This window comes from Dendrobium catenatum, unplaced genomic scaffold (assembly GCF_001605985.2).
Source record: "Dendrobium catenatum unplaced genomic scaffold, ASM160598v2 fragScaff_scaffold_1456, whole genome shotgun sequence".
NCBI classification, from domain to species: Eukaryota; Viridiplantae; Streptophyta; class Magnoliopsida; order Asparagales; family Orchidaceae; genus Dendrobium; species Dendrobium catenatum.
This window is the reverse complement of record NW_021319918.1, coordinates 940805-960928: the sequence shown is the minus strand read 5'-3', so window position 1 is coordinate 960928 and position 20124 is coordinate 940805. Positions and strand designations below refer to the sequence as shown.

The following is a 20124-nucleotide window of genomic DNA, read 5'->3' as shown; positions in this document are numbered from 1 at the left end:
CAACATAGAAGAATTTCAGACCTGTTCTTCCAAGCAATTTATTTTGGTATTTGCACTTATTTCTTTAGTAAAATTGATCTTGACCTACTCATAGAACCATGCAAGGTCAGCTATGATGACCATTTTTCAATTCAAACCAGATTGTCTTCAAATCAGCCCAACATACAAATTCTCCACATGCAGCTTCATATCAACTTAGCTAATCCAAATCAGACTTACTTTTACTGTTGACACTAAGAACTCTAATAAATCATGCTTAGTTCCCAAGAACACCACCACATTACTGAGAAAAGGAAGAAGAAATAGAAATAGAGCAATGGAATAGTGAAGGCTTTATATTTACAAGGAATGGATGGAGTTTCTTTACAGATTTCACTGAGGAAATGAGAAGCTATATACAATTGAAGCCATCTAAGCCATCTTCTGTTCAGTTGCTTACATCAAAGTACTTTGGATCTGCTGGGAAATGGTGCTCCACGCGAAGCTGCCAGAAAAATCACTAAGAATGCTTCAGAATAAAAATATAACCTGAAAAGAAATGGATTCTTTGTATCCGATTGGTTCGATATGCAATATTGGAGAAATTATTCTGCGCGAACACCGAACGCTGTCCGGAGACCAACCAAAATGAGTCATATTGGTACCGCGGCTCGGAACTACTCGGTATCGTGGCTCAGTACCGCACTAAGTATTGCTGATGTGACTCATTCTGGTTGATCTCCGGATGTAGAGCTGCGTTTGGCGTCCGCACAGACTAATTTATGGCAATATTGTGGCTTAAAGGAGATTAAGGTTTTAAATCACACTCTTAAATATCCAACGACAATAGAATATGTACCAACCAAAAGACTCATTGCAGATGTTAAATTTAGGTGAAGCCTTATAGATTGAACTACAACCTGGGAATCACAGATAAAACTATACATCTCAATCAGATGAATAGCATTATGATGATATTAATTGCATACAATATCACATATAAGACTAACACAAGGAAAACTTACAAAATGATCAAGGTGCTCTTTAGTTTGCTGTATTATTGATGTAATGTAAACAAAATGCATGTGCTTTAAAATTTTGATTATTTAATTAGTTACATTGAAATGCAATGGTGAATTTAGAATTCATACTTTAATTTATTTTCTCCTTTTATCCATATTTATTTCAACCGATTTATCCGATTTTCAAATACACCGTAAATTTTATGCCATTCACTGCCACAAACTATTACTAAAGCCACCTGTTAATGATGGCCACTACCTCTGCTGAATGCTGCCATTGCCATCACTGGCCGTCGATCGTCATTTGCAGCCCATATCATTGGGCACTATGGTCAAGCTTTACATTGAATTTACTACAAACCAAACATAAAAAATATTTTTCTACATTTATTTTACACTCAACCAAACTCTAAAATGTTTCAAATATGCTATTATTTATTTTCCGCTGCATCTATTACTCTAGATTTATTTTTTAACAAATCAAACAGCCCCGACACTTGCCATATCTAGGAACTTTAGACTAAATAATGAGAAAGTTTGAGAAATTGGCAAGAAATAAAGATGAAACTGCATAAATGATGGCAGAGAAAGCTGAAAACTACCTCATTCTCTAAATTTGGGGAGAAAATAATAATGAAATAAATATGGATAAAAGGAGAAAAAATATTCTCCTGCAATCTATTTCAAAAGCTGGGATGTTTGATTTGAACTAAAAGCTTTGAATCATGAATTTAGAGCAGTGGGTACTGTCATTCTTCAAAATTGAGAACCTCTGAACAAAATTAATTATTGCTTCATCCAAAATGCAACCATATGAAGTATGAAGCAATTATGCGTCTTCCTTGATTATCATGAAATTGATGGTAAGCTTGATATAAAGTCCTAATATTACTCATTCGAGCCTAACTTATATTAATTTCTAGAATTAAACTAAATGTATATGCTTTTCTTATTAGATTTAACAGAGAATTTTAGGACACAATGGAGAAAAAGGATTCATGTAGCCGACCCCACATAGTGGGACAAAGGCTTGATGTTGTTGTAGTATATGCTAGAGAGTTGATATATCTAATCTTAACAAAGAGAGCCTAAAAATAACAGTAATGGAAAGTAACATCCGAAATGACAAATTTAACACAAGCTTTTCATTAAACTCAAAAACCAATCACGGAGCTAGCAAAATATTACAGATTTAAAATAATATAAGTAGAAATTATTTCTTTAAGCTGCTCAATAATTAAAAAGATAACATCAATGCCACAAGATTTGTAAATCATCATATCAAGTTCAGTTAAGTTTAGAAAGTAAATCGACTCGTACCTTGCCCTCATCTGAATCAGAATGGCGTTGGGGAAAGACTACTCTAATATCATTATACAAATAAAAGTGTCGTTCTCCCTCAACGTCTGCACTGTTTCTATTTGGCACTGAAAAGGGATCCGACTTGCATCTTTGCATTGCTTTGCAACATTTCCTTGAAAAAGGGCATAGAAAGCGCACATGTAGAGCATAACGCAGAGCACCAGGGTTAGAGCTATAACTAGACTTCTGATTAGTTATATCCCCCTCCCTGCTCGTACAATACTTAGTGTCTATAACAGTTGTAAGGCCATTAGGTTGTTCAAAGCTTTTCTGAGATGAAAAGAACATGGAATCAAAGCCTGCTATAGTTGGGGAATTACTTGCTGGTTCAGAATGATGATCAGTAGTGATATTCGCACAGCCTGCAAAACCAGTAGGTTCGTGTTCAGTGTTACTTAATACGTCTTGATCAATACACCTCGAGTGAAATTCATTGATTTCACCGGCTTCGCAATTTCATACTGTACCTTCAGTTTGGTTGGAGATCACTGAATCTTGACTTCTCATTCCTTTTACCACATGGGGAGTTGTTGAAGAAGAAGCTAGAGTAGCCTTCTGACGCATGAATGTCTGTTTCATTGAGGATGGAAGAATTGACATAACAAAAATGATAATCACAACCAAAAGAATATGCAACAACATGATGTATTTTACTGATAAATCATAGGAGATACAGCCAACAATAAGAGGCTGCTTGCAACTCCAGGAAAAGGTGATAGGTAGAAGATGTACAGGGAAAATATCGATAATAGTTTTCAGCAAAACCTTCTCCATTACTAATACATTATAGGATGCTTTACGTTCTACCTTCTCCTAGCTGCAATCGAAAGATGAAAAGTGTACTGCCATGTAACTACCTTATAATTTATATGGATCAATAAATAATTTTAATTACGGAAGACTATAGCTCACTAATTAATTTTAACCCGACACACCACTCAATCATTCACCACAAGGAAGTCCTTAATCTAGTTAGGCAGCGTTGTCATTCGTTTGGATCATCCCTGCTGCACCAAGTTCTTGCAAACTTTGTCTTGTCTCGCTACCATCGGGATCATAATGGATTTGATGTATTTTGGAAGTAAAAGTAGAAAACAAAAGAGAATAAAAATATAGGAACACAAAGATAATGGTTGTTTTCTGATTTCTCATTAAAAAAAAATGCTACAATTGATCTACTATTTGAGAGGTGAATTGGCTCTCCACAAACCGTCGGCTATCCCCCCCCCCCGAAACATGCACTTTGTCCTTAAGGTGAAAGGATGAGAACTGTCTCATCATTATCTCATATGACTCCCATTTAGCTTCATCTAGTACTTCAAGTGCTCTTGTTTCTCCTTGACACACCCCTTCTACGGCCATATACTTCAAAATAGCCTCCAAGTTTTCTGTCATACTCGGGGTTAGTGGAGACGGTGTGTGATCTCCTATCGCATGCCTTAGCTGTGAAACATGAAATACGGGATGGATGGCCGAGGTCGGTGGTAACTGTAGGCAATATGCTACTGCTCCAATACATTTCACTATCTCGTAGGGTCCAAAGTAGCATGGGGAGAGCTTCTCGTTCCTTCATCAGGTCAAAGCCCTCTGTTTGTAAGGCCGAATTTTCAGATATACCCTATCCCCAACCTTAAACTACATGTCTCTGTCCATCCACTTGCTTCATGATTTGTTGTGCTCTTCACAAATGCTCCTTCAATTTTGCCAAAATCTGATCTATTTCTTCCAAGTACTGCTCAATTAATGATACTGATGTGTTGTCATGCCCATAATATATCAGATGAGGTAGATCCCTCCCATATAGAATTTTAAATGATGTTGTATGGGTTGTTGTATAATATGAAATACCATACAAATATTCTGCCCATGCTAATCACTTAGCCCACATCTTTGATATATCTGATACAAAGAAACAAATATAAGTTTCCACACTGCGATTCACCACCTTTGTCTGGCAATCTGTTAAGGGTGGTAAGCTATACTTTGCTTTAGGATAGTCTCATGGATCTTGAATAACTTCCTCACGCCCTCAGAAAATGGCTTAGAAAGACCCTGTATTGATAGACATAATGGTCTCGTTTATGCCATGCAAATGAATCACAACTTTAATGAGTTCGACTACCACTGATGCTGTTGTGTATGGGTTTCGTAAGGGAACGAAATGAGCATATTTGCTTAATATGTCTACTACTACTAAAATCACACTGAATCTTTCTGATCTAGGTAGTCTGTCAATGAAGTTCATTGCCACCTCTTCCCACACATTCTCAGGTAATGCTAAAGGCTATAAAAGACCACCTGGAGCCATAGCCAGATATTTTTGTCTTTGGTATACATCTCAATTGGCCACCAACTCCTCTAAATCCTTCCACATGCTCACCCAGTAGATCTCCCCTACCAGTTTATGATGTCTTATGGACTCCTGAATGTTCTCCAATAGTTGTGCTGTGAAACTCTCACAACAAGTGAGGGATTTGTGGCAATGTCCTCGAAAGCACAAACCATCCCTAATATAACAGCTTCTAACCCATTAAAGAATAAACAAGATGGTTGTCTTTGTCCCGCAGTAAGTCTCCTTTAATCTTACACAGCTCCTTATCCTGCTCGCTCTCACTCTTTAATGCCTCCCAATCTACCACCATAAGAAGAGATAGAGTCATGACCAGAGGGTTTTCACTACGCCTAGATAGAGCATCTACTACTTTATTTTCCAGCCCGGGCTTGTACTGCATCTCGAAGTTATAAGCCAACAACTTGGAAAGCCACCGCTGATGCTCCTCTATCATCATCCTCTATTCTAATAGGAACTTCAAGCTCCTATGGTCGGTCTTGACGATGAAGAGTTGCCACAAGGCCCACAACAGGTAAGATCGCCACTTTTGTATTGCCAAGACTATCGCCATCAGCTCCTTTTATACACCAATTTCAGCCTGGCCCTAGCGGTCAACACCTGGCCGAAATAAACTATGGGCCTCTGACTCTACATGAGGACTGCCCTCAACCCATTGCATGATGCATCAGTCTCCACTAAAAATAGCTGGTTGAAATCAGTAGTACCAACACAAGAACACTTTTCATGGCTTTCTTCAGCAGCTCAAAAGTCTGAGTGGCTGCCTCCCCCAAATTGAAATTATCCATCTTCAGTTGCTCTATTAATGGCCATGCTATAAAGCAATACCCCCTCACAAACTTCATGTTGTATTCTATGAGTCCCAAGAACCCCCTCAACTCCTTCAAGGTCTTAGGTAAGAGCCATTCCAACATAGCCTTTATCTTGGAAAGACCTGCAACTACTCCTAATTTGGACACATGTCCCAAATACTCCACCCTCAGTCGTACAAAGGAACACTACTTCAAATTGGCATACAACTGATATTCATTTAATGTCACTAGCACTACTCTAAATTGCTCCACGTGCACTGCCTCAAGTTGGCTATACACCAAGATGTCATTGAAGAAAACCAATACAAACTTGCAAAGGTAGGGCTAAAATACCTTATTCAACAGCAAGTGGAAAGTAGTTGGGGTGTTGGCTAGCCCAAAAGGCATCAATAAGAACTCATAGTGGCCTTCTTTAGTCTTGAAAGTCGTCTTATAGATATTTGCAGGCCGCAATGATCTGATTGTATCATGATTTCAGATTAATCTTGGAGAATATCATTGCTCCATATAACTCATCTAGCAACTCATTAATGACTGGTATAGGAAACTTATTCAACACGGTTTCCTTGTTCAAAGCCCGATAATCTACACAAAATATCCAACTACCGTCCTTTAGTAGCAACACAGGGCTAGAGAAAGGGCCAGCACTGGAACGAATGATCCAAGTCTCCAACATCCCCATGATTAGCCTCTCAATTTCATCGTTCTAAATCTGTGGGTACGAGTCAAGCTGAACACTGATAGTGGATACCCCTTCCTTCAGGTTGATGGCATGCTTATGCTCCTTTGGGGGAGGTACGCCTTGAGACATGGAACACCTCACTGAATTGTTGCAGGAGTGGTTGGACTATCTTTGAAACTTCCTCCTCTTTCTTCATGCCTTTCTCTCACCAAGGCCTTAAGAGAAACCCTTGTTTTGGACATACTAGGATCCTCATTGATACTCGCCTTCCTCCCTCCCTCCATGAATTCCATCGTCAATGCTTTCTAGTCCACCTTAGTCTCTCTCAAGGTCTGTAACTACTTCATGCCAAAAATGACATCTATGTCCCTAGCTCAAAGGGAAGTAAATCCTTCGCTATTTATATGTCCTAGAGTGTCAGCATCAACCTCATACAAATCCCCTTACACTTTTCCACCTTCCCCATCGACATCATGACTCCAAAGCTCTCTATGTCGGTCAATACCAATCCCAACTGATCCACGACCTGATTTGATATGAAGTTGTGGGTAAGCTCGCTATCCACCAAAAGCACCATTGGGCGCTCCCTAATATGTACCCTTACCTTCATCGTATGATTTGAAGTAAATCCCCCCACTGAGTTAAAGATACCTCTGCCACATCAAGGTGTAGGTGTTCTCATCTTTCTTCTGCTTCCTCCACTAGATCCTCGTTGTTGGTCTCCTACTCATCGTAGACCATAATAACCTGGAGTGTGCAGTTTTTACACTAATAGCCTGGTGCATACTTCTCATCAAAATGGAAGCACGAACCCTTCGTAATTTAGACAAAATATGACTTTCAAAACAAAACACAAACTCCACTTTATAAAATAAAATGACTTACAAACATTGACTCTTACAACTTGGCCTCAAATAAAACACCTAAACTTGCTTTCCAAGAGAAGAAGGATATAATGGAGTGGATACTTGCGGAGGACGAAAGAGGTAAGAAGCCAAGACGAAGGAGGAGAAGCTCACAAGCTTTCCTAGAGAAGAAGGAGAATGGAACAAGCTCGCAAGCTTTTCCAAGAAGAAACCGCAGGTTTAGGCTCCAAAAATCATTCACATAACATGCTTAAAACAGCCACAAACAACTCCTATTTATAGACAAGAGAGGGGGAACTAAACAGCCCCAAAAACCTTTCACATTCTATACTAAATGACGGAGATGAAAAGCCAACAGTCAAGTCCAAGAAACAAAGCATCAAAGCCACGAAAAAGCCCCCACACAGCCACGAGAAACGGCCCAGCTAGGGACCCGAAGAGGAGGCCGCGGAAACCCAAGAGGCCCGCACGGAACCGAGGCACCAAAGCACGGGAAAGGCCACCCAGCAGCCAACCGAGGAAGCCAAGGAGCCAAGCATGGAAAACAGCCAACATAGGAAATCCAAGAGCCATTTTGGAATCCCAAGGGACAAACTCAGAATTTAAAAAAAATTATAAATAAAAAACTATATAAATAAGATAATAAATGAACTAAAACCTAGCTAATAATGAGCTAACTTTTAGTTCAATAAATGAACTAAAAACCGGCTCATAATGAGCTAAATTTCAACTCAAAATTTATTGAGCTAGCAAGCTCAAGGGAAGTCAAAATCAATTTTTTTTGTGTTTGATTTGTCCCCCCCCCCTTTCCTACATCAAAGACGGGAGATTCGAGTGATTCCATGGATGAGTCGAATGGCCTCAGAACGGTTCCTGCGCTCGATTTTGTAAAAACGAGCGGGTGGTCGTGTTGTTTGAATGAACAATTAAGTCGCTTGGAAAGATCATACGTGCGGTGGGGGTCGTGAGGTGAGATGGGTTGAACTAGCTGGTTGGGATGAAGGTGAAAGAGGTTGGGATCGCGCAGAACGGCTCGGGTCTAGAGGTGGGGTTTAGTGACTGATTGGTGGTCAATAACACTTAAGAGGTTGTTTGGTTTGATATATTTAGGGTGTAAAGTATTCCAAATGCAAGGGTTTTGGACATAGTGGGGTTTGGTTTGAAATAAAAGGAATGCATGGTATAAAAGAGTGTATTCCAAATACACCAGCTAATGCATTTTGGGTGTATTTGAAATTCCTCAGATTTGGGCGATTTCCAAATACACTGCTAATGCACTACCATTACCGTTGTTGGCCACTGCTGGTCGCGGTCTTTTGTCGTTGGCCATCTGTAATCAACGACACCTTCCGTTGCCTCCCCTCTGCCGTCTGCAATTACCGCCCCTCAGTCGTCTGCCGTTACCGCCCTCGCCAAACGCCACCATCGGCCATGGCCAATCTCCTTCCTCTACTGTCGCCGCTGCTGGCCGCCGCCCATTGGGCACCTTGGCCACAACCTTTTTGCTCTTTACTTTGCATTCACTTTCACTTCAAATCAAAAAAAAGGTAGTCATGCATTCCTTTTACACTAATCCAAACAACTTCAAAGTATTCCTTTTACAACTCATTCCTTTACACTACATTCCATTTTCATGCAACCAAACATCCCCTAAGTGGGTTTAGCTAGCCATCCTCTCCAGGCATAATTGTAAGTCCAAAGTCGGGCTAACTTAACTCCAGCTAAGGTTTCAAGCTCATAAGTCTCTTACATTTAATTAGATTTAGGTCCAAATTACTACTTATGAGTGATTCTCACCTTAAATCTAAGGTTTGAGGTTGATGTTCTTTTCAGTATCGTAAACCCTCATCTTCCTAGGCATTTCCTCCGATATGGATTGTTTGAATATAAAATCCCATTTTCTGAATTAAATTAATCAACTTTAACATAAATTTAATTTTAAAATATAAAGTCAAATATAAAATAGTTTAAATAACTCTAAACTTCTCAAATTATTCCTACAAGTTTCTCCTTTGGCTTCCATTCGAAAATAATTTTAAGTTTATCCAAACTTCTTTGAAACTCTAAAAACAAAATCTTCGATGTGAATTTTTCAAAATCATACAAAATGTTAGCTAATATTTTGATAAATTGATATAAGCCACTATTTTAATAAAAAAAAATTCTCAAATGACAAATATCCTTTGGATGTAATTAATTATAGGTGCTTGCCCCTATGGGGGAACTTGTACCCTAAAATAAGATAAATCTTATTCAATCAAACATATATAATAGGGAAAAATCTTTCTTAAAATAAAAAAAAAAAGAAAATTTTGTTATTGAGTCCATAACAAAATAATATTTTTATCTCCCAAAATGATATATTATTTTCTATGTTATACTAGGTCACAAAATATTTCAAACCCACTGAGGATAGCAAAAATCCCACAAGCACAAAGGTTGAATCCTTGAAGAGAAAAAGGTTGAAACCATAGGGGGGAGAGAGAGTGAGGGGATACAAGAAGCTACGAGGATAGCTAAGGCTTAGCCATGTTTGATACAATGTTGAGAAAAAAAAAATTTAGAGTGTTATAAACTGAATATAGGATCCAATACACAATATAATACAATGAGAAACAAATACAGAGGAGAATAATCATAATTTACTATAGAAATAATGCATATTCCCTAAGATATTCCCCTAATATGATTTTCTTAAAATATTTCATACAACAACAATCAAAACAAAACAATACAAAGAATTTAAATATCAACAGAACTTATACATCAGTTGAATGCACAGAACAAATTTTGACTTACCTCGTATTAGAAAGCAATCAATGAAACACAGGTCCTATCATCCAAACCACGACATTAAATTTCACTTGCCCATTTAATCAATAAAAAGGAAGATCTCAGGCTATATTATAAATGAGATCACCTTTTGATCCAAAAAGAAAGGATTATGTTTTTCCTATAAGAGTAATTCACTCACGTAATGTGCTTCGATTTTTGAGGGATATGCATCAAAACTTGTAGCAGATGTGCTTGGACTTTATCTAAACACAAATAATGGAGTTGGGAATCATGGAATTGAATCTGCATGGCTTGTGCTTTGGTTCAGTACGGTTAAAGAAATCCAGTCTCAGCTGTTCAGCATTAAGGAAGTTGCACAAGGTGAGGCAGAGATGAAATAATTCACAAGCTGTCCCTTCACCATTGCTCAGAAGTCCTTTATAACTTGAAAAGAAGTCTTATAATTGTGACATGCAAAATGGTAGTTGAGCTTATAAAAATTCTATACAAAAAATGGTTTACACAATGCTTGGGCTCTGGGCCATCCATACCTTCGTTCCAGGCGGCATATCACTCAAATCATAGTTGCAAAAGAATGTGTGGACAGGAGTCCTTTCTGGATTGCTAAGGACCTGCCAATACCATTATTAAATGCACAGAATAATATCACAAAAAGGATTACCATAAGCTATTTATATTATAGTACCATGTTCATAGAAGGAGCTGCTTTTGGTTTGAAACAAGTTAATAACATATCAATGCATCATAACAAACTCCAACATAAATACTACAAATTATAGCCATTAAGAAAATGCTCTCAATATTTATGTATATAAGGGAATTTTTTGTTCATATAAGGCTAGTGATGGTGAACATAATAACTAACAAGATATTTTGCCATGCAGATAATTCTTTGGAAAGCTTTGGATTCTTACTATTGAACTTTGCCTTTAAAACTTTTGTATATATGTTAGTAGATATGATTGTCCATCAAGTTTAAACTTTTATCGTATCCAAACCCCAGAGAACATGAATTACACCACTGCTTAACAATTTTTTCTCCTGAACAGATGCCTCAAGCAATACAAAATCTACCAATTCAATAGCTGAACAAATAAATAACTGCACAAAGTCCCACATATAGAAAATCCAACAAGTAGGGACAAGAGGTACGCAACCAAACAATTTGTGAATGGTGACTTAAAAATCGTACACGCGCACAAGATCTCATGATAAAAATCTCACCAAGAGAAAGAAAAACATAACAAAGATGATGCAGTCCCGAAAAAAACTATTACAGTCCCAGAGCTACAATCCGGTATTACTAAAAGCATGCTTTCATTAGACATAAATTATTAAATAGGAGAATTATAACCAATATGATAATATAATGGTCAAATAAATAAATGAGAAATTCGAACCACACAAAATAAACAATTAATTGAAATTTAATAATTTATTCACCATAATTAAAATCATGGTGGTGTCAAATCTAAACAAAATAAAAAGTAACAAGCCAATAATAAAATATGTTGAAAAAATTAGGTCAGAGAAAGAATTTAACATAGATGTCGAAGTCTTACATTAGTATAGAGAGATGATGACTTCCCCGAAATTAAGTAGTTACACTTAAAATGCAATTGAAAGAAACATACAACCAACTTCCACACATAAAGTTGACGCTAGAAAAAGAAATTTTATTTAATAAAGTTACCAATTACATACCTCATACTCTTAATATATAGAATCTTACCAAAGTTAGTAGATATGGTTGGCAAAAGATCAACCCAATTTAATTTTTAATTAACCAAAATGTTAAACTCTAATCTTTATCAAAAACCAAAAGAAATAGAAAATAAATCATTTATTTAACAAATTTTCCAATGAATATGTGATCGAGCTATACAAGTAACAATTGAATAGAAATGCATAGAGAAATTGTTGCATGCAAAAGACATGAATAGAATGTCCGACAAAGGTGGTAGGTACCTGTTGACCTCTAACCGTCCACTAGCCTCAACCACCCACAATACCACTACCCCACTCGCAGCTGTCGCTTCTAACGATACAAAACCCCCTCTGATGAACTGCTCCCCATTATCACACGAACTCTCAGACGCACAAATTGAAGCCGATCCCCTCTCTTGTTCCTCCCTCTGCACTGCCAAACCAACGAAAAAAGAATGTAAAACAAGCGTCGAAGACGAAAACCTTACTAATGACTTGATCGCTCAAAGTCACAAACATCCCACTAGATATTTTATGTTGGATCAAGAAAAAACGGCACGAATGCACGAATCCTGCTTTGTAGTCGTAGGATTCCATTTCTCTTAAGTCAGATTAAAATTAACCAGATTTTCCCTGAGGGTAGTGTCAGGGTTTAAAGATCTGAGGTCCTTACTTCCTATGAGAGCAAGCACTCAAAGTTAATTACCCCTCTTACTACGTAAGAGAGAATTCTCGATTAATGATGAATAATTTTTAAGTGTTTAGTCTCAATTATGGGAAAGATGGAGGTAAACCCGATCAAGATTCCATGGTTCTGTCATCCCGAGTATATAGTAGATTTCAGTCTACCAACACTAACAATCATTGATCGTAATGTCCAGGGAATCTGATTAGCAGCATGGGTTGCCTCCTCTCAGGGATACCAAATAGACTGAAGTGGTTAGGTGTGAGTTTTAATTTGATTAGGTGTTTTGGGGTTTACAACTATTAGAATACCTAGAAATTTATTTAATTTTGGATTTATGAGTTCGTTTAGAAGTAACCCAAGAATTTAGTTTGGAGTGGGTCTTATGGCTTCTTTAGGAAGTAGCCCAGGTATTTAAATTTAGGTCGGGATTTACAGCTTTCGTAGAAAGCAACCCAGGTATTTAGATTTAGGTTGAAGCTTACTTCTCTATTTACGAGTTGCGCAAGAATGGGTTTTACAACCTAACTCTACAGCGAGGCTGCCCAAAATTTTTAATTTTAATTGATTAATCAAAGGGTTAAATTTAATTGCTCCATAAAAAAAGTTATTTAATTTTCTCAAAATTTCGGCAACCTCCCAGCATCTCCTCCCCACTGAGGGAGAAATCGGGACGGCACTGCCGTAATTTCTTCTTACCCGGACCTAAGGTCGACGGCGTAGGGTTTTCGATTTTAAACCATCCCACCAGAATCTAAGATCGACTGTGTGAGGTCTCAAATTTAAAACCATCTCGGTCGGACTTAAGGTCGACGACACGAGGTCTTCATATTCAAAACCATCTTCCCAGATTAAAAATCAACAGCGCAGGTCTTCGAGTTTTAAAGCCATCCGCCCATATCTAAGATCGATGACACGGGTCTTTGAATTTTAAACCATCCCGGCCGGACCTAAGGTACGACGGCCCAGGGTCTTCAACACCTGTTTGAAAGATTTCTTTTTATTTATTTATTTATTTATTTCTTTTGCTTCTTTATTTTTTCCCATTTATTTATATATATAATATTATATAAATTATAAAATATATTACGATATAATAATTATATCATAATATATATGTTTTTATATAATATTATATTTTATAATATACATTAAAAAAAATTGAGTAGGCTCGGTTGTGTGGGAGGCGGAGCCGAGCGAAATCGAACATCAATAGAGGAGTCGAAGAAGCTGAAGCCAAACAGCAAGAAAGGAGCAGAAGAAGTGTCGTGCAATCTCTACTTCTCCCACTAAGCAACGGAGTTGGACGGCCACAGGGAGTCGAGGAAGCAAGGTCGAACAGCAAGGAGGAAGCCGAAGGAGCGTCACGTGCAACCTCTGCACCTCTTGTGAAGGAATGAAGTCAGACAGCTACGGGGGAGAGGAGGCGACCGGTGCAATCTCTTCTCCTCTTGCTCAGCAACGAAGTCGGGCAGCGACGAAGCCGAGGGCAGCGACGTCGAGTGGCAATGGGATCAGCAAAGTTGGAGGCGGGTCGGGCGTGGGAGGCCGAGACGGGCGGAGGTTGGATCATCGGGATAGACGTCAGGGTTGGACGTCGAGGTTGGATTCGAACAGCAATGAAGGAATCGAACCAGCGGAAGGATGCAAGGGATTGTCGGCTAGGAGGAAGTGCGGAGGAATGCGAATGTCCTCCTATTCTCTTTGTCCGTCATTTTTAAGCGATGAGCGACGGTTATTTAGCGAGGAGTTGCTTCGCTTCGTGGTGTGGGGCCGGCTCGGAGACAAGTATGTTTTGAAAAAAAAAATTGTTATGTATTTTTTTAAGTCAACACTTTACTACTAAAATTACACTCCAAGTATTCAATTTTAGATCTACTCAAACAAAAACTTTTAGACTCAAAGGTTGACCTCCATAATTCATGTTTACCTTCAACTCCCTCTTTAGTCTTATAAACAACAACAACAACAACATCATCAAGCCTTAGTCCCACTACATGGGGTCAGCTACATGAATCCTTTTTCGCCATTGTGTCCGGTTAAAAGTTAAAATCTCATTTAAATCTAATAAAGAAAGATCATTTCTAATATTTTTTAACCAAGTCTTTTTAGGTCTACCACTACCTTTCTTAACATAAGCCAAATCTAATATCACAACTTTCCTAACCGGGTCATCGGAAGGCCTCGGTTTAATGTGACCAAACCATCTAAGGCAACTCTCTCTAATCTTATCTTCCACTAGAGCTACTCCAACCTTTTCACGTATATGCTCATTTCGTATCCTATCTCTAAGGGTAAAGCCACTCATCCACCTAAGCATCCTCATCTCTGCAACACTTAACTTAGTATTATGTTTCTCTTTTAATGGCCAACATTTAGCATATTATGTTTTAGATCCACTCAAGTGAAAACCTTTAGACTCTAAAATTGACCTCCATAATTCAAGTTTACCTTCAACTCCCTCTCTAGTCTTATCAACAAGAATAATATCATCAGCAAAAAGCATACACCAAGGTACATCCTCTTGCAAGTGTCTAGTGAGAACATCCATGACTAAAGCAAAAAGATATGGACTTAAGGCTGATTCTTAATGTAATCCAACCGAAATAAGAAAATACTTGATCAAACCACCTTGTGTTTGAGCACAAGTGATAGCTCCAACATACATATATCCCTAATGACTTGAATATAAGCATTATTAACCCCTTTCTTTTTTAAAACGCTCCATAGCACTTCTCATGGAACTTTATCATATGCTTTTTGTAAATCAATAAATATCATACTTCTCCATCAAACCTCTCAATGGCTTCCATAGTAGACCTACCCGGCATGAATCTAAATTGATTTTAAGAAACATTAGTATCACGTCGTAACATATGCTCCATAACTCTCCATAGTTTTAAAGTATGACACATCAACTTAATTCATCTGTAATTTGCACAATCTTGTGCATTACCTTTATTCTTAAAGATAGGAATCAACACACTCATTCTCCACACATCTAGCATCTTTTTAGTCTTCAAAATAATATTAAAAGCTTAGTAAGCCAAGAAATTCCTTCATCTCCTGAGCATTTCCACACCTCTATCGGAATATCATCATGCCCAACTGCTTTCCAACACTTTATTTTCTTTAAAGCCTCTCTAACTTCAATTTTAGTAATACGCTGATAAAAGTAAAATTCTTTAATTTCATTTAGAGTGCAAAGGTCACTAAAGTCAATCGTATTTTCACAATCTTCATTGAAAAGCTTAGCAAAATATTTCATCCACCTTTGTTGAATATCATCTTCTAAAAAATACTTTTTAATCTTCATCCTTAATGCACTTCACTTGAATTAAATCTTTACTACTCCTATATCTTTGTTTGGCTAGCTTATACATATATATCTTTCACCCTCTTTAGTATCTAATCTATTATATAAATCATTAAAAGATATAGTCTTAGCATCGCATATTATTTTTTTAGACTTCTTAAGGGCAACTTTATATTTTTCCCAATTTCAGAATTTTTACATCTAAACCAATTTTTATTTGTCATTCATCCTCATTAGGTGTTGCATAAGGTTTGAAATCCATCTTACAGAAATTTCTTTATGCAACTGCTATTCAATTTACCTTAATCTATTCATTTTCATTTCTAATTATTTAATATTAATTTGATCAATCTATTTATTGATGCATCTCCTACTCTTTGTTGTACATGTTCAAACCATCTAAATTTATTTTACACTAAATTACATTTAATAGATGTCGCTTCAATGACCCTTTAATATATTTTTTTTAGATGTATCATTCAAAATATAACCACGCTCAACCTGCTCATCAATCCCTTAATTACTATCTCACTCTCCGATTCATACAACAAAGATAACAAGAAACATGTTTGGTTTAACATATTTTCAACTGCACAAGCCAACAGTGATCTGCTATATTGCTTATTAGGTAATATGGATGTAGTGAATAACTTAGACAATATTCATATCTAATTTGCACAATACTAAAGCTAAAACCTGTGTTGTAATTTTATGCCAATTGGGTTTTTGACAGTCACTTCGCACTTTCATGCCATGTGCAGCTGAACTTGAACATAAGATCAAAAATATTATTTAAAAATGGGGTTTGAAAAATGGACACCAATAACCGCATAGCTATAGTTGAACCTTTAAAGAGACATAAGTGACTAAACTAACTCAAAATAGAAATATTTCATAGAGATAACAAAGAATAACTACTTAAGAGAACAAGCCTAACTTTTACACAACTAAAATTGAGAGCTAAGAGGCAAAGTACCAGTTGTATGCGTCCTTTCATAGGAATGCGCAAGCGAGTCTTGACAGCTTGGGAATCATCAATGCTGAGGCTTCTTTTCAACTTTTGGCTTTTGTTCTTATTAGAAGATGAGCTATCCGCAAGGTCAATAGCTGCATAGTATAACAATGAGCTGTCCCCATGAATACTCGTTACAGCAAAAGGAAGTTTCTGAGTCTGTGGTGAAAAACTGCCACAACTAATATTCAGAACAGCCAGAAAACCATCAATCCTCTGCTACAAGATTCCAAACATAACAGGAAAATCAATAAAGCATGTGATACTCATCTAATAGGAATTATGAATCAAAAGCATGCCAAGCTTACAAAAAATGGCCAAGGATTCACACACACCTGACTGACTTTTCCAGATGAAAATCGACCAGACAAAAGGGACTCCTCAAATGAACCAACTAGAGACCGCCGGACAGGAAGAACATTTAAATTTCTTACTGATTTAGTGCAATGTGATGCAGCCAACTCTTGACCCTCCCAATTCCTCCCTGAATGATAACCATATGGTGTAGACATATAAGATTCATCATGCAGCATAATGTCATTTTCGAATGCATTCTTTGTCCTGAAGTCAAGGATGTCTGATGATAATGTGTTGCCAGCCGCAGTTGCTTTTCTAGAATCTGCGCTATCTTCTAAAATAAAAAATTCATTATCAATTTCGCCACATATATTTTTCGATGCTCCCACGATATTCATTCTTTCGGACCATTTAGGACCAAGAGGAGATAAAAAGAGTGGTGGGGAGTTAACCAGCTTAGGTGATATGGCAATTGTGTCAGATTTCCTTGCCACAGTTGTACAATTGATTTTACTGACACCATGAGTAGCTGACTGATGTAACAAAGAATAGGAATCCCTATTGTGAAGCAAAGGTCCATCAGTAAATACATCTGAACTGAACCTATTATTTTTACACATACTAGTCCAATGTGGACCCTGTGAATTTGGACAAACCAAAGCATCAGAGTCACTGACATTTCTAAAATTAGCTTTCTTACAATCCTCTGATCGAAGCATATGTCGACCAACTTTATCATTGTATTGAACACAAACATCACCATTCTCACCAATATCTAAGAGCTCACCATGTAAATGCTTTTGAAGCATGTTATTCAGCGACGATAACAACCGTTTTCTCGCTTGTGACTCATTTGATCCAGCTAAATTGTCAAAAGAATTGACACAATTAATCTCATCTGATACAACTTTTTCCAACCGAGGGATAGAGTCTTGATGGCCAGATTCAAAACCAACAATCCTCGTCACTGGTCTTTGGGCATCCTGTCCAACTTTAGGCATTATCCAACCTCTCTTATCCTTGCACTCAATCTTAAGACCTTGAAAGCCAGTAGTTCCATCAATGGCATTCTTACACTTGAATGGTCCATCTGCTCCTTTTGGGAGTTCCAACGTAGTTTTATTATGGAAATCGCCGATAGAAGAGCAAGGAAAATCACTTGATGGCCGACTACTTGTGCAACCTACAAGCAAACCTTCTAAATTAAAGCTATCAATACCACCTAACCTAGATGGGACTGACACTAAGGTGCTCAGTGATGTCACCACTTCATCAGATGTACTAGGAGATATTTGAGGCAACCCCATTGTAGAGAATCCCCAATCACAAATATATGGAACACTATCTGCAGTTATAAGTTCCCTTTCTGTACCAAAACCTAAAGAAAATATGGGTGCTCTTCAATTATACTGTATGTCTCCATAGGAAATGCAATTCACTAATGTCCAGCTCAATTATTTAATCAGAAGTGTAGAATGAACTCAGATCAAATCTAAATATAATCACCCCTAGGTTCAATTTTCTAAAAGCTGAACATCGCCCTGTTCATAAAGCGCCATGGCCATCAAGTATCCATATGATTGGCCACAAAGCCTTCATCAAATCCAAATGCTGTGACACAAACAAAGCTTCAATTGCATGGTCGCAAGCGGCATCAGAAACTCCTTGTTTTTCCATAAAGCAAATTACAACACTGAAAAGAAAAAAAGTTACAATATGTGACAATCTGCGGTTTTGACCAGCGGTAATGGCTAGGAAATTATCTGATCGCAAGCACAGCAGAAAAAAAAATATATAAAAATTATGGATTGGACCAAGAACCACGTCAGTCGTTGAACAGAAACCTCAATATTTTAGTTGTTTCGATCAATTAAAGGATCAGTGGCGTTATACAAATCCAGATTTATGGAAACCTACTTGCATAGCCCCAAAATAGAATAATTTTAACAGTACAACTGCGATCAAGAGCTACTAAAAATAACTGCCATGCCAGAGATAACAAGCGAAAACAAAGAAAAATTAAAGTAAAGAGATCTTTTTAAAGCCGGTAAAATCCATAGCGCATGAAGCCTGCTATGGACAGATGCGGAAAAAAGTATGGAGAAAATAGAAGCAGCACCAGCATAAAGGAGGATAATTTTAGAAACAACGTAATAACTCCTAAAATTCTTCAACCTTCAAAAAAAAAAAAAAAAACGTTGCAAATTTAAAATCAAAACAAAACTGCACCATCGCCACTTCCGATTGATCTTTAAGAGAAGCCAATCAAAGCATTTCAGCTCAAATCGACAAAAAAAAAAAAAAAAAAACCAAATCAGTCAAACGCGACTCCACCAGAAATAAGGAAAAGGGAAAGTGGGATTCATCAACTCCCAGGAAAAAAATCAGAACAATAAAAAGCAAAAAAGAAGAAACCCATCTCTCCCAAACCAAACAATCCCAACAACATAACTCAAGAAGTTCCGTCCACGGCACACATTCCCACCAAGAACCAACCCTTTCCCCCACAGAAATCAACCGCAAAACCAGCAACAAGTAATCGAAACAGAAAACCAAGACGGATTACGCTCAACCCACCGATGAAGGGGAGCGATCGAAGCAGCAGACCTGACTGTTCAATGGTTTACGTTACTTTCCGATTAAACCGATTCAAAGCCCATACATCCAAATTCCCATCTTTTTTCCCTTCGTCCTCTCCTTTCTCTCCTTCCTCCGGTTCTCCAGTCCCAATACATATCTCTATCTATATCTCTCTTCTCTCTCTCTTGCCTGACTCTCTCTCTCTCTTGCATGACTGCGCCATGCTTATATATTTTAGCTTCTCATGGGTTTAAACCAGTAATTTCTGGTAATATATTATATTAATAAATTGGTAGATTTGAGCGCTTCGGGTGCTCCGCCGGACTACGTTTGCTCGCTCTCCCGATCTGCATCTGTCCAATGGCAATTATGAATGGGAATTCAATGGGCTTGTCAATAATGAACGGGTTAGAGTTGAGATTATTTTTCATTTTTTTTTACTTTAATATTATTTTTCTTTTTTCTTTTTTTTTTTACTTATGGGTATAATTTTCTTATTTTTTATCAAATATTTTAAACTTTCTATTTAGGGGTTGTTTGATTGAAATAGTTTACAGAGTAAAGTATTTCAAATGCAGTGATTTTAATAATTTTGGAATTTGGTTAGATCAAAAAGGAATTTAAAGTAAAGTAAATATAGAGTAAATCATTCGAATTT

General features: G+C 37.4%; 1 protein-coding gene across 3 annotated transcripts; it reads right to left on the bottom strand.

Moving 5' to 3' along the window:
- Window positions 1–293: 293 nt before the first annotated feature.
- Window positions 294–19705, bottom strand: LOC110103465. 3 transcript variants are annotated; one of them, XM_020832199.2, is made up of 7 exons: window positions 19464–19705; window positions 16925–18579; window positions 16554–16808; window positions 10400–10480; window positions 2831–2933; window positions 2322–2725; window positions 294–484 (listed from the first exon to the last, which is right to left on the bottom strand). In XM_020832199.2, the coding sequence occupies exons 2-7, from the start codon at window positions 18191–18193 to the stop codon at window positions 428–430; spliced, it is 2169 nt and encodes a 722-aa protein (XP_020687858.1). In that variant the 5' UTR covers window positions 18194–18579; window positions 19464–19705; the 3' UTR covers window positions 294–427. The 3 variants fall into 3 exon arrangements, with proteins under 3 accessions (XP_020687858.1, XP_020687859.1, XP_020687860.1); XM_020832200.2 differs by having other exon boundaries at window positions 19494–19705; XM_020832201.2 differs by having other exon boundaries at window positions 16554–16805; window positions 19464–19704.
- Between the last annotated feature and the right edge of the window lie 419 nt (window positions 19706–20124).